Raw genomic sequence first — 25,950 nt, 5'->3', positions numbered from 1 at the left:
CCAATAAAGAGGAAACATTATAGAGAATGAGAGATTCAGAGAGAACAGAGCAGAACGACATAGCCACAAGAAGCAGAGTCCACCAGCCAGCGACCTTTGGAAATGAAGAAGGAAAATGCCTCCCGGTGAGCTTCATGAAACAGGAAGCTAGGAGAAGAAGGTAGTATATAACGCCGTGTTTGCCATGTACATTTTCAGCTGAGAGAGAAGCCCTGACTATGTTTGCCATGTGCCTTCTCACTTGAGAGAGAAACCTTGAATTTCATCTGCCTTCTTGAACCAAAGTATCTTTCTCTGGATGCCTTTAATTGGACATTTCTATAGACTTACTTTAATTGGGACACTGTCTCGGCCTTAGAACTGTAAACTAGCAACTTAATAAATTCCCCTTTAAAAAAGCCATTCAGTTCCTGGTATATTGCATTCTTACAGCTAGCAAACTAGCACAAGGGGAATGAGAAATGAAACAAAGTTTCAATGGCTGAGAGATTTCAAATAGAGTCAAGACGTCATTCTAGAGATTATTCTCATGCAGAATATAGATACCCTTTTCAGTTTTGGGGGTGTTGGAGTAGCTAGAGGGAAATACCTGAAGCTGTTGAATTGTGATCCAATAGCCTTGATTCTTGAAGATGATTGAATAACTATAGAGCTTTTAAGGTGAAGCCATGTAATTTTGAAAACCTTGTGATGGACATTCCCTTTATCCAGTATCTGGACAAATGGGTAAAAAAAAAAAAAAAAAAGAATAAATAAATAAAGGGGTGGGGGCATAGAATGTTTTTTTGTGTGTGTGTTTTTACTTTATTCTTTTTTTGGAGTAATGTTCAGAAATCAATAGCAATGGTGAATGCACAGCTATATGATGATACCATGAACCACTGATTATACAATTTGGATGTTATATGCTATGTGAATTTATAATATATCTCAATAAAATTGCATTTTAAAAAAGGTGTTTCCACCTATCCCATATTATTGACAGCCCCTTCCAACATGAAGAAGTTGGAATGGGCGTAGCCCAAGAACCATAAAGATTGAGAGACAGATCAAAGAAGGGGGTGGAGTTATACAGAGAAGACAGAGTTTAACAAATGAGTATGATTGTTGAATCATTATATTGATATTTCTTTTAGTCTCCAGTGTCTTGAAGCAGCTAAAGGTAGAAATCTAAAATTTTGAAATTGTAGCCCATACCAAACTCTGAAATCTGTTCTATAACAAATTGTTGTGGTGTGCCTTGAAATATATTGCTTTTTGTATATATGTTATTTTTCACAAAAAAAGAGGAAGAAATGCTTATGCTCTAAAAATCAAAGAAAGGAAATGAAAGAAAATAAGTATTGAATTATTTTATTCAGCCTATGTATAATTTTTTTCTCTAATAATGGAATAAGTCCAATATTTAAGAGAGGAAGAAAATGAAGTGGTTAAGGTAAAATAATTAAGAATGGGATAGTTTATCAGCAAGCTGTGTGATAATCTTCTTAAAAGCTGTGTGATAGATTCAAGCCATGTCTGCCTTATTTTTCTCTTCTGCAACTAGATCATATCACCGCAGAGTGTAAACTTTAGATGAGAAAGTCTAGCTCTTTCTATTACCTTTGTAATATGTGGTTATTTAGGGCCTTAATTGTGTCATAGTGTTGTCAAGCTAACCTGAGTTGTGAATTTGTTCATTTGCCCAGAAAACATTACATTAGTACTGGAACTTAAACTGTTTTCTAGGAAATTCATTTGTTTTCAAACTCAGTATCTACAAATTAAATTATCATCAAAGTCTCCATTTCTGAAGCATGTAAACATTACCTGCATAAAGTGTAAATCCTATATGTTTCCATTACAAGTCCAAGGTTTGCCCTGTATAGTTTTATTAGGATTTTCTAAAAAATATTACATGTATTTCTAGGAATATTACCTGTATATTGAGTGCTAAGAGTAAAATTTAGGATAAAGTTATAATTATGCAATTGTTATTAGTTAAACAATATTGAAAACAAGATTTAGTGTACTGTGGTAGTCAAGAATGCAGACTTAAGGAAATCAGGGGATACTGAATTTGCTCCTGTAAATGGAGTTTTAAAGGCTGTACCAACCCTCTAATATGAAATGCGGAAAAGGAGGAAAAGCAGCAGAGGAAGAAGCATCTAGTGAAAACAGATGCTTGTTAAAGCTTGAACTAGAATTTCTTCTTGGTAATATCAAAGAGACAATCTTATTATGGTATTTTTTCCTACTGACCTATATCAGCATACCAAAGATGTTAAGTGGTATTTTCTTCTTTGTTTTTTTTTATTTGTAGAAGGAAATATACTCCATTTCTACGACTATAATATTGAATAAAGTGATTATTTTTTTACAAGTCCCTTAACATTCTTTGGAAATGGCATTTCTGATTTTTAGAAATTAATGTAAAATCAAGAAGTGAGATCCTGCAATCTGAGAGCTGTGTATAGCTGATCAGCTTTACCTGTGGTGCTTTGCCTTTAAACAGAGTATGTGATTGTACATATTTCAGATATGTATGTAAGATTGTTTCCTGAACAATAAGATATATGAAAGGAGCTGAAATAAATAATTTTTCTAATAAGAAATATGTATTTATTGATTATCTATGATGTGTGCCAGTCCCAAGGCTACAAAATGGCATAGAATTTTATGCCAGTTTTAATCCAGTCTGGATTCTGGAGCCAGACTGTTATGTGACTTAATGATACAATCCTAGTAGGCAAATTATGTTAACTTTTCTAGCCTCAGTTTCTTATCTATCAAGTGGAAATAATAATAGTATCCTCTTCACAGAGTTGTAAGGAGGATTAACTGAGTTCATGTAAGTAATGCTCTTAGAACAGTAACTGCCCATTGTAAGTGCGATATAAATGTTTACTGCCATTATTATTATTATTGTTATTAACAGGCATGGTCTGTATTCTTGTAGAATTTATAATCTAATGGAGGAGACAAAAAAGTTATAAATACAAGATTTTATTACAGTAAGTGTTATGAAGGCAACAAACAGTACTACCATGAAGGATAGTAGCGTGAGGATGGGAAAGGTAGGATAAGCAATCATGGCCTTTCTGAAGAGATCACATTTAAGGGGGTTGTAAGGGATAGGAAGGAGCCTTTTAGACCACCTGTAGTATCTAAGGCAGGAGCCAAATAATTAAATATTTTTTCCTAAATGTCAACCATGTGTTCATTTGAAAGAAAATAATTAGTGGGATTTAGTTAAGAATCATTTAGCAATTTCATTGGGTTAGAAGTCAGAAAGTATATACCAAAATGTTGTCCCAACCACCTGTATTATTGTGAGATGGGAACCCAGATTTTAGTCTGTCTCTTGCTTCTTTTAATCTTCTTTGCATTTAGCCTTTGTAATACCTGATAGTAACAAGTTAACTGGAAGTTATAGTTTTCAGCCCACTACATATGTTGTTTTGTGCTCTAAAACTGGTTTCTAACTATCCCCCTTGGCCATTTATAAATTTTAGAATAATGTGGAAAATATCTCATTTTGCAATTCATAAGACTACCTTACTAAATTGAGGAGCATGGGACACAGATGTTAAAGTTTTGATAGATTTTAATGACATCATATAATGGCATAGTCAGGAGGAATATATAGTGCTGACAGCAATAGATTTGGGTGTCTTCTGGTTTACCCTAACCTTCATTTATTACTGTGAACAATCAGACTCCATCTGAGGACTCTTCAGAATAGCAGAATCTGTAATTCTTTTGGGAGATCCTTTGAAGAAAAATAATTATTTAATCTTAATGTTACTTTTTACTATTTGTTTTAACAGTTTTTCTTCTGTAGTTGGTATTTTATTGGTAACATTATTATAGATAAGAGAGTATACAGCACATTTTGTGAAATGTCTTTTTTACTGACTTGATGTTACGGATATGTAGCCTGCTCAGGAAGAACACAGAGAAGATCCAGATTTTGAAACTAAGGAAGAAGGAGGACTTGAAGAGTGCTCCGAAATAAAAGTGAAAGAAGAAAGGCCTGAATCAAAAGCAGAAAGAGAATTAAAGGCTTGTCAGAAGTCAATCAGAAGACATAGAAACATGCACTGCAAGGTTTCTTTACTGGATGACACAGTTTATGAATGTGTTGTGGAGGTGAGTACATTGTAATTTCCATTAGTTAGAATTCTTAACACATTGTTTCGTATAGTTTGGGTAAAGATTGCCCTGTTCCGAAATAACACCTAATCTCATGATTTTATCTATTGACTGAAATGTTAATGGTGAGTTTCTGGAAGTGGGAGTGAGACAACTATGAGTGAATTTTATTTTTTCTTCTCTCTTTTTTCAATATCTACCAAAATCTTGTGAAGTAGGCATGTGTTTCTTTTATGATCACAAATAATTTTGGTTTTTTTTTTTTAATAGGCTTGTTACTTATAGAGTGACCTTCTGTGACTAGATTTCTCAGTATAGCCTTAATAGCTGATATTAGGTCCAGGTGTCCCCATAATTACATTTGTCAAAAAACCGTTATTTGTAACACTTTTGGTCTTCCAAACCAAACCTTCATAAGCTTTACTTTACTTAATGTATTCTTTAGTCCAATGAAATGGCATATAAAAAAATTTAAATCAAGTAATACCATTTCTTAAAATTTACTATTCCTTTGCAAAAGAATAAGTCATTGAATTGGGATTGAATAAAAATATCAAGTTAGTTTTTGCTCCTTCAGGACAAGTTAAAATTCTTTAAAAATATAACCTTTTTTAATAGAGCAGTAGTTTTCAATTATGCTTAATATAAACAGCAATCTGCTGTGATTGGTATTAATAATAGTTTTTATTGCTATAAGCCAATGGTGCTTATATCTTAGGTATTCAGAAATTCTTTCTTTGCAAATGCAAATATATCCAAGCACAAATAAATAGTTTTAACAATTACACTATATTTATTCATAGGTATTCCTTTTTGAGTTTTAAATAGGAAATCAAGAAAAATGTACTATAGAGCTTTGAAAGCAGTTACTATACCTAGTAGCTGGTGAAGACCTAGGGTTTGCATCCTCTGCTTTTTGCCACTAGCTAGATTGAAGATGGGGAAAGCTATTCCATGCTCATTCTTCTCAAGGTCCAGATACGGGTCCCTTATATCTGAAACCCTTGAAGGCAGATATGTTTCAGAATTCAGAATATTTTGGATTTTAGAAAGACAATAAGTACATGTTCTGTATATTTCCTCATACACTCACCTGGGTCTGTAGCAGCACACTCGTGATCAAACATATTATTTCTATAGTACAATATATGAAAATTCATTCTAAGAGGGATAACTGAAAATCATAAACTCACCACAGTTCAAGTCAGAATTTGTCCTCAAATTTTTTAGAATTTGTAATTATGAAAAGAGGATTAAGGACTTGTATATGAATGATACTCAAATCATTTTTTATCTCACAGGGTGAAATCATAGGGGAAAATGATGCAAATCTGAAAATGAATAAACATCTAGTGAATTATTTTTAGTCATTATAAATAACTCAACTCATTGAGGGAAGGATGTCATGTATGTGTGTCCATAAAAGATTTCTAATTTTTGAAGTATTTTTTAATTTATTTCTCAGAAGATATTAGCAGGTTTGATTTTTTTTTTCCAACACATCTAATAGGTTTGTTAGGCAAGTATAAATATTGTAATCATTTAGTAGAGGAGAAACCTAACATTCTGAAAGGTTGATTGAATTGATTCATGTTGCTTGGCTAGTAAGTGGAGGAGCCAGGACTTTTTTATTCTAAATCTTAGCCTGTAAATTAGGCATTTGTCCCCTAGAAACAGGAATACAAATGCCCAGATTGGGTGGTGGTTTGATTTTTTAGGTAAAGAAATATTAAGAAAATGATTTATGGCATCACTGAAACAGCCACCAATGGGTTGTTTCTGTTGAATATCTAGAATTTTACATTTGATTCATTCTTTTAAAAGAGATTATAGGGAATTTGAGACATAGCTTATTCTCTTGGGACTTTTGGTCTGGGAATGAAAGGAAGTCTAATGGTCTCCACAGCCTCAATTAACTGTCAGTGTCAACAGTTGATGAAACTAATTTAGGTGGTTATAGTGACTGATAGCAACCTATAGCCTGCTCTAGAAAATATCGCACCAAAAATAAAAATGTGATGTTTGGGTTGGAGGTAGGGGATGGTGTATGGAGAGAAGGTAGAATTTTTCTTTGAATTGTAGCATTCCAAGCCACTGCCAGTTGCTGAATATGTGAGCTGACAAACAGGAGTTTTATAACCCTATTATTCTACTTAGATTGTGTAGCCATCTGAAAGTTTGTTAAATACCAAGGGTAAAGAAGAAATTAGAAATTGGCATTTCTTTTTTTTTTTTTTTTTTTTTTTGGTGATGAATATGGGTACAAGAGGAAACCTCAACTAAAAAATGTACATTTTTGCAGAAACATGCCATAGGACAAGATTTGCTTAAACGAGTATGTGAACACCTCAATCTTTTGGAAGAAGACTACTTTGGTCTGGCCATTTGGGATAATGCAACCTCTAAGGTGAGGAGACTGCTTGTAACATAAGAAACTGACAAAAAATGTGTTTTAATTTTTTTTAAATGTCAGCATACATTAAGAATGTGTATTTTGCCTGCCTCTTCAAGGTGCAGGGCACTTACAATTATTTTTGTCTATTCTTGTTTCTCAAATTTTCCTGCCATTTTCACTCTAGAATTAACATTTTAAGGTAAAGACTATCACTGGTATATTCTTTTATCATTGAGAAGGAGTATCTAGTGTATATTTTTAAAAGGCAGGGAAGTAAAAGTTGTATGATGTACTGATTAGATACCAGTAGCTTCATATTTTATTCATTTAGTAGTGTATCAAATACATAGGATGTTTGTAATAAATATTTGTTGAATAGTCTATCATTGATATTCACTGATATTATAATAAAGTAATATTAGCATTAGATTATAATAGCAATGATATGTAATTATTATTATATTATAGCTTAAAGATAAAGTTACAAAAGGGAATAAAGAACTAACATTACTGAAATAATCGTACAATGATTCTGAAGTTTTCTTTCAGCCTAAAAGGAAACAAGTTAACTTCTGAAGGAAGTAAAAGAAAAGGTGAAAGCATGAAAGAGGGAAGAAAGGTTGAAAAGTGAGATGTTTACCTAAGAACAATTGGAATTATTTCCTGGGGTAATTAATTGAAACTTCCAAATCTAAGGATGAAAACTTTAGTTAAACAGATATCTGCAGGTGCTATTGTAGGTGATACGTATACAGCAGTAAACAAGGTAGACATGATCCTTGTCTGCTGGAGGGTACAGTTTAGTGCAGTCACATTGATTATTGCTATGATGTGTTATACAAGAGGAAGGAGAGTATGGCCAGGAAAGTAGTCTCTGGGGAGATGACACCTAAACCAAGAACTAAAGGATAAATGAACAAGTAAAGTAGAGAGAGAATGGCTTCTGTAAAGACTTGGAATTGAGAGTAGCATTTGAGAACCATCTGAACTAGCTGAAATTTAGGGAGTGTTCTAGTTTACTAGCTGCCAGAATGCAATATACCAGAAACAAAATGGCTTTTAAAAGGGGGAATTTAATAAGTTGCTAGTTTACAGTTCTAAGACTGAGAGAATGTCCCAATTAAAACAAGTCTATAGAAATGTCCATTTTAAGGCATCCAGGAAAAGATACCTTGGTTCAGGAAGGCCTATGAATTTCAGTGTTTCTCTCTCAACTGGAAGGGCACATGGCAAACATGGCAGCGTCTGCTGGCTTTCTCGTGGTTCTACAAAAAGGGACTCTCTCCAAAATGTTTCCTCTTTTAAAGGATTCCAGAAAGCAGTACACCTTCAATGGGTGGAGACATACCTCCATGGAAGTCATCTAGTCAAAAGTTACCACCCACAATTGGGTGGGTCACAGCTCCATGGAAATAATCAAAATGCTCCCGCCCAGCAAAACTGAATGAGGATTAAAGGACATGGCTTTTCTGGGGTCCACCACAGATTCAAACCGGCACAGGGAATAAAGAATAGAGTAATAGATGGATCTAGAGAGGCACATAGGGCCCAGGTTATGAAGAGATAGTCTTAAACACAATTTATCTAAAGGCATTTTAATTTATTCCTTTCCCAAGATTTCAAATATTAAAAAAAATTTGAGGGGCAGCAGCTTTTAACAATTACAGACCCTGCAGATTGGGTTATTTAGGTTGAATAAGAAAAACTAGAAGACATGAAACAGCCTTTTGCCTAAACAAATATATTTGTAGAATTTACTTAGTATCTACAACAGTTTAAAAGTTTGTTCTTTCTATATGAATCACTATTGATGCAAACTTAGGAATTAAGTCTACCAGCAATAGATTAATATTTTCCTTTAAGAATTTAACCTTTAGTCTCTTGCCCTAAAGGCTCAAGCCAGCTTCTGAAACCTGTATTTTCCTTTAGCAAGGGAACACTGATGGTAATTGGAAAACAAAACACTACCCACAAAGTACAATGAAAAATCTTTTGTATCCATGAGGTAGAAAATTTTCCCATGAATCAAATAAAAGATTGAAAAGTATTTTATGTTATTATACATACAGTGAGATAATTTTTTTCCCAGAAATTGAGTGTTGTTATATTGTAGAATAAAAGGTATTTTGAGAATAATTGAGAATTCTTAAATTTGGCATGTAAATAAAGTTACTGAGTACCTATTTGTTTAACATAACTGGAAATAATTTTTCTAAGGACTAAGCATGTTTAAATTTCTAGGAGGCAGCTCAGCTACAGGAATTCAGTAAAAAAAAATCCTTTCAATTTCTAGTTGAGTTTCTGGGGCCCATTGCTGGTTCAAAAACTTTAAATTGCATTAAAAACTTTTCACCATTGTTGGTACCATCCATACTTTTGTCCTGTAAACAAGTTTTATTTCCTTTAGGGTGGTTGGCATCATCTTATTTATTTATTTATTTATTTATTTTGAGTGGGCAGGCACCAGGAATCGAACCCAGGTCTCTGGCATGGCAGGTGCCACTAAGCCACTGTTGCACCACCCCATCTTATTTATTTTTTAGTGAGCAAATATTAAATTGCTTTATTTATATTCATTTATATATTTATGTATAAAATCTTGCTAGAAGTGCCTAATATAAAAACTGAATAAGCAAAGCACAAATCTGGCTGTGTAAGAAAAGGGCATTATTGTTCCTCTTAGATGAAGTTTTTCAGGAATAGAAAACCTGATGTCCCTAAATAACAATCTGGCTTCAACTTCCTGATAGTTTATAAGAGCACTTTCTGGGAAGTCAGTGGGCAAGTGAATCTTGCGAAACATAGGACTTATAGTTGAAGAATCTGGCAAGTCTGTAATATAGTCAGGTGCTTATAGGATATCCAGCAGAAATATGCTCAGGGGGAATAGGCTGCTTCATATTTCCTACTTCTAACCTCATCATATTCAACCTCTGGCTTTCATGAATAGGTCAAAGCAGAGTATGTTTTTGTGTTAAGATAAGAGTCCTTAGCTGATTCAGTAAGCAAGGCCAAGAGAAGGCAGAAATTTCATTAGCAGAAGGCCCAGGCAAATCATGTACAAAAATGAATCTGGGGAAAACTTACGTAAGCTTTGTCAGATTAAAGGGTCAATACATTAGCAAAAGGCATCTTGGTGATGACAGTCCTTCAGTATGGTATCTTTTAAGTTACACTGCTACAGTCTTCATGGGTTGTGTCCTTTGCCTAGTACGCAGGTATCCTTGATATTTCCCATCACGAGCATTCTGGGAAGTTGCTTCCCTCTCTCCTACAATGCTTTTCCAATTTCCTTTCTTCTAGCTTTTTCTCATGTTTTGGTAGAGCATGCCTCCTGAAAAAATGGTACATGGAATGTGATCTTTTTGAGACATTATATGTCTGAAAAATGTCATTATTTTACCCTCACACTTGATTGTTAGTTTGGTTGGGTATAAAATGCTAGGTTTGAAATTATTTGTCTTCAGAATTTTGAAGGCATTGCTCCATTGTCTTTTAGCCCCCAGTGTTGCTGTTGAGAAGGCAAAAACCATTCTGATTCCTGACCCTTTGACCTTCCTCTCACCCCCCATACCCTTTTGTAGAATTCAATACAATTCTACTCTTTTTTGTTTTTAAATTCTGAAATCCCAGAACCCTAAGAATGATATATCTTCTTGTGAGTTGATTTTCATTCATTGTCTGGGCCTATGTCTGTATTCCTTATGAGACTCTGATTTCTTGAGAATGTAACTTCTCTCCTTAAGAATTTCTAGATCTGTATGCTTTGTTTGAAGAGAAAAAGCAGCCAGAAACAGATTTCTATAGCTCTGTGAATCAAAATTATATGAATTAAAGAGTTGCTTTTCTACATTTTATTCCTTCTTAGAATTATTTATTTATTAATGAATCAAGGATTTTTTCCTTGGAAAAGTCATGCACAATAAATGCCTCACCTCCCCAATTCCCTCTCTAAGCATAAAACTGAACTTTCCTGGTAAATAATGAGAATTTTTAATTGGAAGTACATTCAGTTCAACAGTATATGATCTTTTTCTTTTTCCTTCCATTTTCTGTGCGAATGAATCAGTGATATGAGTTAAACAGTTGCTTTCCTACATTTTATTCCTGCTTAGAATTATTTATTTATGAGTGGATCAAGGTTTTTCCCTTGGAAAAGTCATGCACAATAAATGCCTCTCCTCTCCAATTCCCTCTCTAAGCAAAAAACTTTGAACTTTCCTGGTAAATAATGAGAATTTTTAATTAGAAGTACATTCAATTCAACAGCATAGGATCTTTGGTAGTTAGATTCAGGTGTCAACTTGGGCAGGTGAAGGTGCGTAGTTCTATTGCTGGGGACATGAGCCAGTGGCATATGAACCTCATCTGTTGCTGATTACATCTGCAGTCAGCTAGGAGGTGTGCCTGCTGCAGTGAATGATATTTGGTTTAATTGGCTGGTACTTAAATGAGAGAGCTCAACATAGCACAGCCCAAGTAGCTCAGCATACCTCATTTCAGCATTCGCAGCTCAGCCCAGGCCTTTGGAGATGCAGAAAGGAATCACCCCAGGAAAAGTTGTTGGAACTCAGAGGCCTGGAGAGAAGGCCAGCAGAGATCATCTTGTGCCTTTCCATGTGAGAAAGAACCTCAGTTGAAAGTTAGCTGCCTTTCCTCTAAATAACTATGTATTTTTAATGAAATAAATCCCCTTTTATTAAAAGCCAATCCATCTCTGGTGTGTTGCATTCTGGTATCTAGCAAACTAGAACAGGATCTTTTTCTTTTTCCTTCCATTCTCTGTGCAAATGAATTTTCTTACCCTTGGAGTCAGATAATCAACTCTGAAAAGATAATCAGTCATATCCAAAAAGTATTTTTCTCAACTTGCAAAGCCAAAGAACAAACACCAGTGGAGTAAATAGTAAATTAAGAGTGTGAAGAATTTAGTTCGAAAGGATGGATTATTTTCCATTGACTCATGACTGGCCTTGAAGGCAAGTGCCAGTATTATTGCATCTTTGTTTCCGGTAAATAACAAAGTCTAAGATGAATCTAAATAATACTTGTAGAATAGAGCAGACTGCATTTGGGATCTTGCCTTTTGCTAGAGAGATTTAGATTGACATCTCTAGTGGATTTAAATGTGGCTTTTTTAAAACCTGAGGACTGAAAGCCTAGAATTAGCTGCACTATAGAGTTTCTATAAACATTTCTTGGAGCAATGATTTAAAGTCAACATCCTAACAGTAGCATAAACCATTGTTATTCTTCAAGTTAAGGAGAACAGACTGTTGGAGCTTATAGGTAAGTCTCAGAAGATAAGGATTTGCCTGTTGTAAAAATCACATGTATATGTGTGGGGCTTTAGGACCTCCAGATAAAGGTAGCTGATGGCTAACTCAGGGCGTGTAGTTTTTCATAGAGTCTTATAACTTAAGGTTATAATTTCTACAAAATATACTAACAACTCCTATTCATTCTACCTCCTAATAGGTCATTGCCCTGCTTGAAACTTTATCATCTCTCTCCTAGTTTATTCAGTAGCTTCTTTTGTTTGTTTGTTCATTTGTCCATCAAACATTTATTGAGTAGATAACATTTGCCTTGTGCTGGACAGGGCTATAAAAGATGTGGACTCTTTCTCTGGAAGCTCCCAGACTGAGTAGGATGAAACAGTGAGATTGATACCTAAACAAACTGGAGAGTCAAAAAGGGCTTTCTGAAGAAGGTGACATCAGGGCTGAATTATAAAACATGGTTAGGCAGTTAAGGTAACCAAAAAAGAGATCAGGCCTCAATTAGAATTAATACAGTCTGGCTGGATGTAAGGTAAATTAGAATGCAGGGTGAAAGATAATAGTGTATGGGGTGATGCAACAGTGGTTCAGTGGTAGAATTCTCACCTGCCATGCCAGAGACCCAGGTTTGATTCCCAGAGCCTGCGCACGCTCCACAAAAAAGATAATGTATATACTCTAAACCTTCACCTACTATATGAGACCAAAGGCAGAGAGGTTTATTATATTTAGAACCTAAATTTTCTGTAACACATAATCTAAATCAACCTCTCTGGATAGCTCATTTAAACAACCCAAACTTCTGGAATCCGGAATGGGAATGAGTGCTTGTAATTCTCTATAGCTTAATATAATACCAGGATACATCTCAGACTATGGTGGGCTGATAATTAGAAAGTATTGGTAGAATCCCTTGAGGATCTGAAGGGGAAAAATGTATATATGGAACTATTAAATTCTCTAATCTGGGAAAACTCAAGTACTGTCTCAACCATTGGGAACTCCCAAAAAAATAGGCCAAGCCCTGGATTTTGAGGCTTGCCCTTTTGAAACTTATTTCTGTAAGGGAGAAGCTAAGACTACCCATAAAGAGGCTTACAAGTTGCTTCCAGGAAGCCTCTTTGTTGCTCAGATGTGGCCTCTCTCCCCTAGGCCTAACTCCGCAAGGAGGTTCGTTGCCTTCCCCCCAGCATGGTACAAGCCATTTAGGGGTGAAAGTCTCCATGACGACATGGGATGTGACTCCCTGGAATCCTGGGACGCCTTCCTGACCAAAAGAGGGAAAAGAAGTGGAATAAAATAAGGCATCAGTAGCCAAAAGAGATCAAATGGAGTCGAGAGACTATTCTGGAGGCTGCGGTTATGCAAGTTTCAGTTAGATAGTGCTAATTGCCATGGTTTGCTAAACCTCAGCGGACATCACTCAAGAACACCTAGGGCTTGAGCAGAGACTCTATCAATATTTCATGCACTAGGTTTGCATTCCTGGAACCTATAATCCCCCAGAGAGTTCCTAGGGCAGATAAATCCCGAAATGTAGAGGAACCAGCTTCTCCAGGATTATCAATTAATCACATCCCACATCCTTTAGTTTGGATACCCTTCTCAACATGAAAAAGTCCAAACAGTCATTGCCCAAAGATCCTTATGGACTGGGAGAAGAATTAAAGGAGAAGGAGGAGGTATAACAGAGAAAATGGGTTTTAACGAGTATGGCTGATGAATTACTATATTAATATTCTTTCTAGCCTTCAGTGTTTTGGAGCAGCTAGAAGGAGAAATCTGAGATGATGGAATGGTCGCCTATTACAGATTTTGGGAGCTGTTCTTCAACTACTTGTTGCAGTGTGCTTTGAAAATCATTGCTTTTTTCTTTCTTTACTTTGTGTATATGTTATATTATACAATTAAAAAAACCCATGTTTTTATTTAAAACAAAACATGGTTAGGAACCTTCCAGATGCAAAAATAGTGACAGAGTATTCCAAGTAGAAAGAACAACATGTGAAATGTTTTGAGATAGGTGAGCACATGGGAGACCTATGGTACTTCTGTTGAATAAATGAAGATCTAAATCAGGGTATTGCTGCTTTTCATCTCTATCTTATTTGTAAAATTTTTTCTTTTTTAAAAACAAGATTGTGATGGAATGTAATATTTTAAAAACTCCTGAACCTAAAGTCTGTTTAAAATGTTAATGTATTTAACTCACAAGGTATGGTTTTTAAAATGGACTCAAGAAGGAATCCCAACCACTGAAAGTATTCAAATAGAGACTAGAAGATTCCTTTTTTTATTAATTAAAAAAATTAACAAAACATTTAGATATCATTCCATTCTACATATACAATCAATAATTCTTAATATCATCCCATAGTTGCATATTCATCATTTCTTAGAACATTTGCATCGATTTAGAAAAAGAAATAAAAAGACAACAGAAAAAGAAATAAAACGATAACAGAGAAAAAAAAAAGATTATACATACCATACCCCTTACCCCTCGCTTTCATTTACCACTAGCATTAGAAGATTCCTTTTTTTTCAATGAAAAGATTATCTTATATACAATAAGAAAACTTTAATTCAGGAGAATTGCTATTTTAAGATATTAAGATCCCCCCTAAAATCATAAGATTGCTTTTGTCTTCTCAATATTTTGTTGTTTTATCAGTTAAGTCCTTCTTCTTTACTCTAGCCATAACCTCTCTTTCCCCTCCCCTTCAACCACACTCCTTGAGAAGTTAGTTTACCCATACTATCTCTATTTCCTCATTGCCTGTTAGTATAAGATAATACAAAATAGTGTACCTCTCAAAAATTTTTTACAAAGTAAACACATCTGTGTAAACACCTCCAAGATCAGCGAAATGAACATTACCAGGACCCCAGGAGCCCCCTTTATGCCGCCTCCCATTCACTACCTCCAAACCCTACCAATCACTACACCTACCTACTCTTTCTGGTGTCTATCACCATCAATTAATTTCAACTGTTTTTAAATCATATGGTATGTTCTCTTAGATCTGGCTTCTTTTGTTTGATATATTTTTTAGATTTATCCATGTTGTGAATAGTAAAAATGGTTCGTTCATTCTCACTGCTGCATGATTATTCATTGACTATACAACAATTTATTTATGCATTCTACTGATGATGGATATATGACTTCTTCACAGTTTGGTCCTTTTATGAATATTGCTGCTAGGATCATTCTTATATGTGTCATTTGATTCATATCATATACGTTTCTGTTGGGTGTATTTCTAGGAGTGGACTTACTGAATTTTAGGGGGGCGTATGTAAGGCTTTAGGTAGTTAAATATCAAACAGTTTTCCAAGTTTGTACACAGAGTTTCAGCTGTGTACATCCTTACCTGCACTTGGTATAACTCATATTTCGATTTCTACCTTTATCCTTCTGCTGAAACTGCTCTTGCCAATATATATATCTAACAGTTATTAGTTCTTAAGTTACTTGTCAATTTTGCAGCATTGATGACTTTGACTGCTCCATCCTTAAAACTTTCTATTCTCTGAGGTTCTGTGTTACTGATCTTTCTTGTTTTCCTCCTACCATTTTGATCGCTACTTCTCAGCTCTTTGTCCTCTCTCCATCCCTTAAATGCAAGTGTTCCCCAAGGGTCTATCTTAAGTTTCTTTCTTTTCCCTGTATTGTATGCTCCCTGAGTGTTCTCACCAGCTTTCATCTATTACCTGTATGGGGAAAGTGCCCAAATTTATGTCTCTGTTCTAGATCTCTCTTCTTAGGACCAGACCTGCCTATCCAGCTGTCTATTGAAGTATTCCACTTGGATTTCCAAAGATATCTTAAATATATTATCAACTATATCCGTATACCACAATTTTATGACTGATGGACACTTGGATATTGTCAGTTTTTGCCATTTTTTTCTTCTTCATAAAATTTGTTCCTTTTCCTACATTTCCCATTTCGGTAAATAATATCACATCCATCTAGCTGTCCAAGCCAGCAACTTGATAATTATCCTTTACCATTATACCTTACTAAGGTATAATGGCTCACCCCATCTACTTAATCACAAATCCTGATTTAGCCCTTAAATATCTTTCTTCTCTGTCCCATAGTCTTTGTCCCATCAGGCCTTTTTTTTTTTTTTTTTTTTTTTTAAAGGAAAGACAGAGAGAAGGAAGGAAGGATAGAAGGAAGGAAGAGAGGAAGAAAGGGAAACATCTTTTTAAACATTTTCTTGTTTTATTGTATTTTGTTTCTCCGTTTTCGTTACATGGGCTGGGGCCGGGAATCGAACCGAGGTCCTCCGGCATAGCAGGCAAGCACTTTGCCCGCTGAGCCACCGCGGCCCGCCCCATCAGGCCTTTTTGATTATCAATATGATTTACCATTTATTCATACCAGTTATGTGCTTTTTACTTGCATCAAGTAATTTAATCCTCACAATAACTTTTTGAGAAGGGTAGTTTTATTCCTATTTTACATATGAGAAAAATGAGGCTCAGGAAGATTGTATTATACAAAGTTACACAGCTAATAGATGGTGAAAAGGTTGAGACAGAATTGCAACTCAAGACTGTCTGACTTCAAAGCCTGTACCTTTAACCATTACTATTTTTGGACCACAGTTATTGTTTTCAACAACAGCCTCTTACTTGGTTTCCCTGCCTACACTTACGCTTCTTCCAATTTATGTCATGCCTACATTTTAAACCCTTCAGTGACTCCGCCTTGCCTAGCACTTTGATAGAGTCCACGTTTCTTAACATGAAAGACTATGCCCTCTGTGAGCTGGTTCTTACCATCTTTTTCAGTTTTATATCCCTGACTTTCCTCCATAGCACTGTCTTCAGCTATGCTGTACTCTATGCAGCTTCTCAATAAATGTTCTTTTTATATATTTGTGCCTTTCCAATTATTTCCTCTCCTTCTTTGCCTGGCTAACTCGTTTGTCCTTAAGGACTCAATTTAGAAACCCCTCAAATTCTTTTGAGAAACATTGCCTAATCCATTTTGATGCCCTTTCTCTGTGCTTTTAGAGCACTCTGCTCTATGAGCATATTTTGATTAAAGCACTTAGAACAAATAAACTGATTTTTCACTGTCTGTGTCTCTCATTAGACTGATGGCTCCTTGAGGACAAGTACTAGTTTTTGTTCTTTTTTTGTAACCATTGTGCCTAACATGTGGAGGCATTCCTCAAATATTTGTTGGTTAAATAAAAATGCTGTGGGGCAGGCCACGATGGCTCAGCAGGGAGAGTTCTCACCTGCCATGCTGGAAACCTGGGCTCAGTTTCCGGTGCCTACTCATTCAAAAAAATTTTTTTAAATAATTTTAGGGCATGAGATTTTGTTGGTTTGCCCAGAGTGATACCCCAATAAAAATAAATAAATAAATAAATAAATAAATAAATAAAATAAAATGCTGTGAATTGAAAAATTTGAATTGAGTAGAAGAGTACCCATTCTTGTACACATTGATTTTTATTCTTCCCAGAAGATTTTGAGTATGTTTTTAATTTTGATTTGGAAGTCTAGATACGGAAGCAATAATAGTCTGTTCTGTAAGGTACCTTACACATTGGGGTCCCCATGTGATTGACTCAAATCTAGTTTATCATCCCTATGTCTAAATGGATGGGTATTTTAGCCCTATAGTCTTAGAATGGCTGATGGAATCCTAGGTAGGACTTTATACCTTCTGGCTTCCTTGGGAGATTCCCTTTAAAAATAATGGAAAATATGGAGTTGCTTCATTATGCTAGGATGATGCTTATTCCATAGTGATAGAAAGTAGCCTTTGTTGAGAGTTCTGGATTGCAACTCCTTGGCATAAACCAAGGTTTTCAGAGGTTGCGCAAAACTTATCAGTTGGTGCCTTCAAAGCCCTTTCCCAGTGGTGTGCACACTCTAAGTGGAGTTGAAAAGAGTAAAGGGAGAGAATAGTGTGGGCAAGAGTTGTCAGGGAAAACATAATTCTCATTTATTCAGTAAAAATTAACAGAGCACAAACCATATACTTGATGCTGTACATAGAAAACTTGAACAAGACCAGAGGTCAGGATTGAAGGGGAAATTAAGGTCTGAGTGATGTCGATTAATCCTGATTGTAGATCTTTATTATTCTTTACAGAATAATAAAAATAGCAAGTGCTTATTTAGCATTTGCTATTTACTAAGAAATTTATATATAGTAACTCATTTAATCTTCACAGTAACTCTATAAGATCTGCACTACTACTGATATCCTATTTTATAGATGAGGAAACTGAGATTCAGTGAGATATATTGTGTAAAGTCACCCAGTCAGGAAGTGCTGGAACTAGGATTCAAACCCAGAAGTCTGGCTCCCTGTTTCTTTGCTCAGAATCACTGTTATATGAAACTAATGCCGAGAAATGAAGGGAAATGTTGATTGACATGAAGGTACTATTTCAAGATGACTAGTGATCTAGCTTCTGATATTCTATTGTTTGTATGTTATGGAGCTCTCTGTGAATGCCTTTTCTTCTTTTTATAGACATGGCTGGATTCTGCCAAAGAAATAAAAAAGCAGATTCATGGTAAGTGGCTATAGCCCTTTTTATAATTTGCTCTTTCTTTTATAGATCAGAGGATTTCCAGCCATTTTCTAGCTGTAAGTCACTTTAGAATCCTGACTATGGCATATGGCTTTGAAATTGCAATAAAGCCTTCCCCTAGAAGGAAGAGACTCAATAACAGAAAGATGCAACAGGGGTAGATGGTATTGAGATATAGGTCAGATCTTGATGTGTGTGGGTTGGTTTGTTTTTTTACATCTATGCAAAGTTAGAGAAGACAGGAACAGATGAGGGTCACAGAGGTGGAAAAGAACAAAGATGAGAGAGAAAAAGAACGTGGGAGTCAGTTCTCAAAACGGTAGTGATTGAAACTGCAGTAGTCTACTATTAGGAGTTTGCTGCCTGATTCTGTTTCTTTGGCATTGTTCTAGACTATCTATTCTTTTAGCATATTTTCCTCTCTATAGTTCTTTTTCTGCCTTTTCAACAGTCCCCTTCCCAAACGAAGAATAAGGGATTGTGGGAGCAAAAATATGAAGGAAAGAACAAGAATTACTTGTTAATGGTCCTTCTAACATTGTGGCTTAGCCCCAAGCTTGAAGCCCTCTAGCCATATATTACTGTTGCACACCTTACTCAGACTGGTGTCCTGGGATTAATATTTCTAGGTTAAAAAAAATACTGGTTAGAATTTTGCAGCTCCCAGTTCCAGTGGACTGGCTAGGGGTGGAGACATTTTTTTCTTTTAAGATTCAGTATTACTCAGGAACATATTATGTAAGAGGACTCCGCAGGAATAAAAGTTAAAGCACAGTTTAAGATGAGTGGAGGAAAACACATAGTAGATTATCTTCTGGCTTTAAAAACAATACCATGATAAGAAAAAGAATCTAAGTGTTTATCCTTTTTAAAAAAATGCTAAATAATAAAAACCCTTAGTAAGACATAGGGAGAAAAAGCATGCCCCAACACAAACTTTAATAAGGAATAAATGGCAACATTTTATTAAGCCAAAGAAAAAAAAGTTTATCTATTGCAAAGTTTTTTTTTCATTATTGTTCTTCATGCAAGTAATATATGCCCATTGTGAAAAATTTAAACATTATGGAAATATATCATGGAGAAAGTATGGAGAAGCCCCTAATCCTATCTGAACATAATATACTTAAATTTATAAATAAATGTTTGTTTTACCAAAGCAATAGGCTGAGCCTCCAATCTTGGGATTTGTTCATATAAAACTTAACCCCACAAAGGATAGGCTAAGACTGCTTAAAATTAGGCCTAAGAGTCACCCCTCAAGAGAACCTCTTCTGTTGCTCAGATGTGGCCTCTCTCAGCCAACACAACAAGCAAACTCACTAACCTCCCCCTCTCTACGTGGGACATGACTACCAGGGGTGTGGACCTTCCTGGCAATGTGGGACAGGAATCCTAGAATGAGCTGGGACTCAGCACCAAGGGATTGAGAAAACCTCAACTGAAGGAGGGAAGAGAGAAATAAGACAAAATAAAGTGTCAGTGGCTGAGAGATTCCAGAGTCGAGAGGTTATCCTGGAGGTTATTCTTATGCATTAAATAGATATCACCTTTTTAAGTTAAGGTGTAGCAGCGGGGCTGGAGGGAACTGCCTGAAAATGTAGAGCTGTGTTCCAGTAGCCATATTTATTAAAGATGATTGTATAATGATATAGCTTTTGCAGTGTGACTGTGTGAGTGCGAAAATATTGTGTCTGATGCTTCTTTTATCTACCTTATGCACAGATGAGAAAAACACATGGATTAAACATAAATAAATAATAGGGGGAACAAATGTTAAAATAAATTTAATAGATTAAAATGCTAGTGATCAATGAAAGGGAGGGGTAAGGGGTATGGTATGTATGAATTTTGTTTCTGTTTTCTTTTTCTGAATTGATGCAAATGTTCTAAGAAATGATCACGATGATGAATATACAGCTATGTGATGGAAAAAAAAGTATGTTTCCATTGTAAGTTGATTGGTTTTATTAATAAAAATTTTTTTAAAAAATAAAAGAAAGCCCAAAGATCAAAAAAAAAAGTTTGTTTTAAAAAGATACAGTTATGCTCTACCTAGTATTTAAAATTAATTTTTAAAATAGTTAATATAAATATGTGGTACAAATTTAAAAACAGACAGATGTAGGACAAAATGAATCTCCCTTTTAACCTTGTTTTAGCCTTGTGATTTCCTTTCCAAAAGATAGTGATGGTAACCAATTTCTTTTTTTTTTTTTCCAGATTTGTTATGAGTGTGTATATAAACATAATTATATAATGTATTTTAATACAGATGAACCTTTTTTACCTAAATTGGAGTAGTCTCCATATCAAGACATATACATTTACTTCTTTTTTGTTTGTTTGTTTTTAATGATTATATTATTATAGCACAATATTCATAACCATCTTATTGATGGGTATTTCAGGTTAATACCAGTATTATGCCTTAATAAGGTTGTAGTGAACTTACTTGTACATATATCTCTGTGCAGTTATGTAAATATCTCCTAGGTAAATTCCTAGATGTAAAATTTCTAAATTAAAACTTAATCAATATATTTAAAATTATAATAACTATTCAAGAGCAAGGTTTTTTCCATATTTCAAAAAATGTAGAAAACTGTGAAGATGTATTCCTAAATAATAATAATAAACGAAATTCCCACATACCTATACCCAGAATTAATGTGTTAACTTTTTTAATTTGAAAGAATTAGAACAGAACAGGTAAATTTATCCCTTTTGTTTTCATCCTAATCCCATCCCCTTCCCTCCCTACCCCTAGAAATCTGTTATGAATTTGTTGTGGTTCCTTTCAGTCATGCTTTTATATTTTTCCCTCACTCCCATGTACAATATACAGTATTGCTTTATATGCTGGTTGTTTTTTATTTCTTTATTTAAGTTCCCTCAGACCTAGTCTTACCCATTTGGACACTCTTCTAAGATTTATCTATCACTTTTCCTCCTCCAAGCTTAATTTTTAACTTTGTTTATTTCTTTGTTTCTGATTAAGAGAGATCTCCCCTATTGAGTCAGGCTACCCACCATCCGCTCCCCCACCCCTGCCATCTTTCTGGAATAGCACATAGCAAAAAACAAGAAATCTTTACACTTTCTGTATACACTGTAAAATGCTGATGTGTAATTAACACAAATTATGGAAGTTTTCAAGATATCCTTCCTTATTTAAAAAAAACGAAAGAATGAAATTCATGAAAGGTAGTGCCACATATTGAACCCTCCTCTTAATGAAGTATGTAAGCTAACCATGTTGTTAAGTTATTGATGGTACTATGCTTTTCTTAAAAAAATTATAGTGAAATATATAGGTAAAAAGAGCATGTGTATATACACACACCCTGGATATATGTATATATATATATGTCTATATACACATTATTTTATATATATCAACAACTGTGTTCCTATTACCCAGTTAGGAAAATTACCATTACCTTAGAAATCCATGTATGTCCCTTCCCAAATATATCCTTCTCTCTTTCCCCTGGAGAAGTCAACATTGTCCTAAATTTTGTATTAATGATTCCAGTGATTTTTTTAAACATAGTTTATATTACCTTTCTATGAATATCTAAAAATACAGTGTCAAGTTTTGCCTGTTTTAAACATCATGTAAAGTAAATTTTATAATAAGTGATAGATAATATGTGGCTTACTTTTCTTAAATCAACATAGTTTTAAAATTTATCCCTATTGTAAAGAAAATTTTGCAAAACAATTCTTAATCATTACTATGAGAGAATCCTCTGATATATTCTTTCGTATTATATTCTATTTCATTTTTTAAAATGCTGGTTTGGCCTATGTTCTAGTTTGCTAGCTGCCGGAATGCAATATACCAGAAATGGAATGGCTTTTAATAAGGGGAATTTAATGAGTTGTTAGTTTACAGTTTCAAGGCCAAGAAAATGTCCCAATTAAAACAAGTCTAGAGAAATGTCCAATTAAAGGCATCCAGGGAAGGATACCGTGGTTCAAGAAGGCTGATGAAGTTCAGGGTTTCTCTCTCAAGTGAGAAGGTATGTGGTGAACACAGTCAGGGTTCCTCTCTTATCTTGAAGGGCACATGGCGAACACAGCATCATCTGCTAACTTTCTCTCCTGACTTCCTGTTTTATGAAGCTCCCAGGAGGCATTTTCCTTCTTCATTTCCAGAGGTTGCTGGCTGGTGGACTCTGCTTCTCGTGGCTATGCCATTCTGCTCAGCTCTCTCTGAATCTCCTTCATTCTCCAAAATGTTCCCTCTTTTATAGGACTCCAGAAACTTCTCAAGACCCACCCAAATGGGTGGAGGCATGTCATCACCAAATCTAGTTTAACAACCGCTCTTGATTGGGTTACATCTCCAGGGAGATGATCTAATTACAGATTCAGACATACAGTATTGAATAGGGATTATTCTGCCGTTTTATGAAATGGGATTTTGATTAAAACATGGCTTTTCTAGGGGACATACATCCTTTCAAATCATCACAGCCCACCAAACTGATATCAGAATGGATCATGATCCACAGTTTAAAAAAGTGACTTGGGATATATAATTGGACATGGAATTGCTAGATTATAGGAAATACTTATTTTTGTCTTTACTATATATTGCCAAGTTGCTTTCCTATAAATTTGTTGTATCAGTTTACATGCTTACCAATAGTATATTAGAGTTCTTGATTTTCTGTGTTCTCAGAAGGCAGTAAATTTGGTCAATTTTAGCATAATTTCAGACTTACAGAAGAATTGAAAGAATAGTACAAAGAATTCCTGAATATTCTTCACTAGATTATTTATACTATAAATACTATAATATTTTAAATATAATATTTTATATTTAAACATAAAATAAAAATATTTTATGTTTAAAATATAATACTTAAATATATAAAAACTATATTATTTTACTACATTGGCTGTGTTCTCTTCTCTGTAGAGACATACACATATACATATACATACATATTTTTTTCCTGAGGAGTAATTTTCATCATAGCAGCACAATTGACAATTAATAACCAAAAGGTGGAAATAACCCAAATGTCCATCAGTGAATGAATGAATAAACAAAACGTGGTATAACGATATGGTAGAATATTCAGTCAGAGGAAGGAATGAAGTTCCGATACATGGATGAACTTGAAAACATTATGCTTAGTAGAAGAAGCCAAATGTAAACATAACTACAATACAATTATAAAAATCAGGAAATAAACATCAAAACAATACTATAAATTAACCTATAGACCAATAATGTCCTTTATAACAAAAGAAGGTCCAACATAATACTTTGTATTCCATTGTCATATCCCTTTAGTTTTCTTTTAACCTGGACAATTCCTGAGTCTTTCTTTGTATTTCATAAACTTGACATTTTTGGAGTTTACACACTAGTTATTTTATAGGCTGTCCTTTAATTTGAGTTTGTCAGATGGCTCCTCATGATAAGATTTGGGTATGCACTTTTGACAGGAATGCCATTGAAATGTTGCTGAGTTAGAAGGCAGAAATTTTAATGTTAAAATTTTTAAGAGTTTTTTCAGCCAACATTTTTTCCTTCACTAAACATTTTCCTATAAGGTATTACTGTTTATGTGTATCATATTCTAGAAATGGTCACTAACTAAATCCTGAATTTGCTTGCAGTTGAAACTGGATATTTTCTTTAGCAGTATCCCAAACTTGTATCTGTTGCATGAAAAAAGGAATAGGAACACAAAGTAGTATATGAGTTCTCTTCTTAAAATTGCTTTTTACAAACATAAAATAATTAATATTTGGGACATTCCTGTTTCAATGTGGTTGTTTCTAAAACAGTTAAACTTCTTTATTTTGGATTAAATGCAGAGAGAATTCCAAGCAGAATATAATATATTTAAATGTTTTTTTTACTTGACTAGGTCTAGTAATGAGGTCACTGGGGTATGTGGATTAATGGATAATTTTAGTATACTAGTACCTATTATCCTCGTTTTGTGCAGTCCTTTCTTAGAAACTTTTTTTAGAGTTTTAACATTCTCTATGACCCTTACAACAGTACTGTGAGATTAGTTACTTTATTTCATTCATTCATTCAACATATACTTCTTGAGCACCCATGATAAACCAGGCACTGTTTTTAGGCACAAGGAATACATATCAAATAAAACAGGAAAAAATTTACATTCTAGAGGAAGGAGACAAAGATTATATTTAAAATTATTTTTTCCATAAATATATATATTTTAAAATAAGTTGTACATCTACACAGTATGAAATTAAAATTGTATATAAGAGTCTATAATAGAAGATGGGGCAAAATAGTGGTATCGTGAGGAGAGAAATTCAGTTCATACTCTAAGGCAGCTGGTAAATAGCTATGAACTGTAGGGAGCAACGTTTTGAGGGGCCTCAGTGACTGGACACACATCATACACCAGTCTGGAACATGTGGAATGTCCTAGATCCCAAACTGAAATGTTAAGTTTTCCAAGCTGTGGAGGCTAGCGCCTCTCCCCCATAGGCATGGCAGACTGGTTCTGTAAGGGAACAAAAAGCCCACTTGACTTGCTGGAACCAGTGCCTGCCAGGACTAACTGCACTGCCAGGCATGAGAAGAGCCACCCTGATGGTGCAGATCATAGCCGTCCTGGGGGGGCTGAAAGTAGCCACCCTGACAGGCACAGAGAATAACTGCCTCACCAAGGCACCGAGAACAGCCATTCTACTAGGAGAGAGAATAGCTGCTTTGCTGGACATCGCAAATAGCTACCCTGCTGCATATGAGAATAGCTGCCCCACACCATCTCGCTCAGCTGACCCCCGCTGTTGGGGAGAGGTGGACTGAGGGGAAGAATGTTTCTTGAGTGCCATCTCTTGGTAAGCCTCCAGCAGAATAATGTTTCTTCCTTAAGATCTGGGACTTGGTTTGGCGAGTGATTACTGACAAACCAACTATGAAAGGAGACATTCAACGCAAACCCAAGCAAATATGAAACCTTAAATGAGTCAGAGAAATCAACTTGCAAAATAACTTCATCAAGATAAGTGAATGCCCTGAACACAGCAGAAAATCACAAACCATGTGAAGATTCAGGCAAATATAGCCCAGCCAAATGACCAAATTAAAACTCCAGAGGGGACACAGAATTTGGAACTAATCAAGGACATTCATAATTATTGAAAACATATCAAGAAAAAGACACTGAAGGAGCATAAAGAAGAGTTTGAAAGAATAAACAGAAAAACAGCAGATCTCAGAAATGAAAGGTACTGTAGACCAAATAAAAAATATACTAGAGACACACAACTGCAGATTTGAAGAGGCAGAAGAGAGAATAAGTAAGCTAGAAGACAGGACGATTGAACTCGAATGTACAAAATAACAAATGGCAAGAAAGATGGAAAATATGGAACAGGCTTTTAAGAAAATGATAGACAACATGAAGAGCACAAATAGAGGAATCATCAGTGTCCCAGAAGGAGTAGAGAAGAGTAAAGGACTAGGAAGGTTAGTTGAAGCGATAATGGGGGAAAACTTCCCGACCCTTATAAAAGACATAAATATGTAAATCCAAAAGCCCAA

The 25,950-nt window shown here is 34.9% G+C and overlaps 1 protein-coding gene across 19 annotated transcripts in view; it reads left to right on the top strand.

The window, feature by feature from the left end:
• EPB41 (erythrocyte membrane protein band 4.1) overlaps positions 1 to 25,950 on the top strand; it is a 318,202-nt gene that overhangs the window by 145,874 nt on the left and 146,378 nt on the right. For all 19 annotated transcript variants that reach the window (XM_077150561.1, XM_077150570.1, XM_077150557.1 and 16 more), the window contains 3 exons: positions 3,919 to 4,131; positions 6,437 to 6,541; positions 18,329 to 18,371. In XM_077150561.1, the coding sequence (XP_077006676.1) occupies positions 4,078 to 4,131; positions 6,437 to 6,541; positions 18,329 to 18,371 (202 nt within the window). In that variant the 5' untranslated portion in view covers positions 3,919 to 4,077. The remainder of the gene's footprint in view (positions 1 to 3,918; positions 4,132 to 6,436; positions 6,542 to 18,328; positions 18,372 to 25,950) is intronic.

This window comes from Tamandua tetradactyla, chromosome 2 (assembly GCF_023851605.1).
Source record: "Tamandua tetradactyla isolate mTamTet1 chromosome 2, mTamTet1.pri, whole genome shotgun sequence".
NCBI classification, from domain to species: Eukaryota; Metazoa; Chordata; class Mammalia; order Pilosa; family Myrmecophagidae; genus Tamandua; species Tamandua tetradactyla.
Note: the sequence above shows the minus strand (reverse complement) of the source record. Positions and strands in the feature narration are given on the sequence as shown.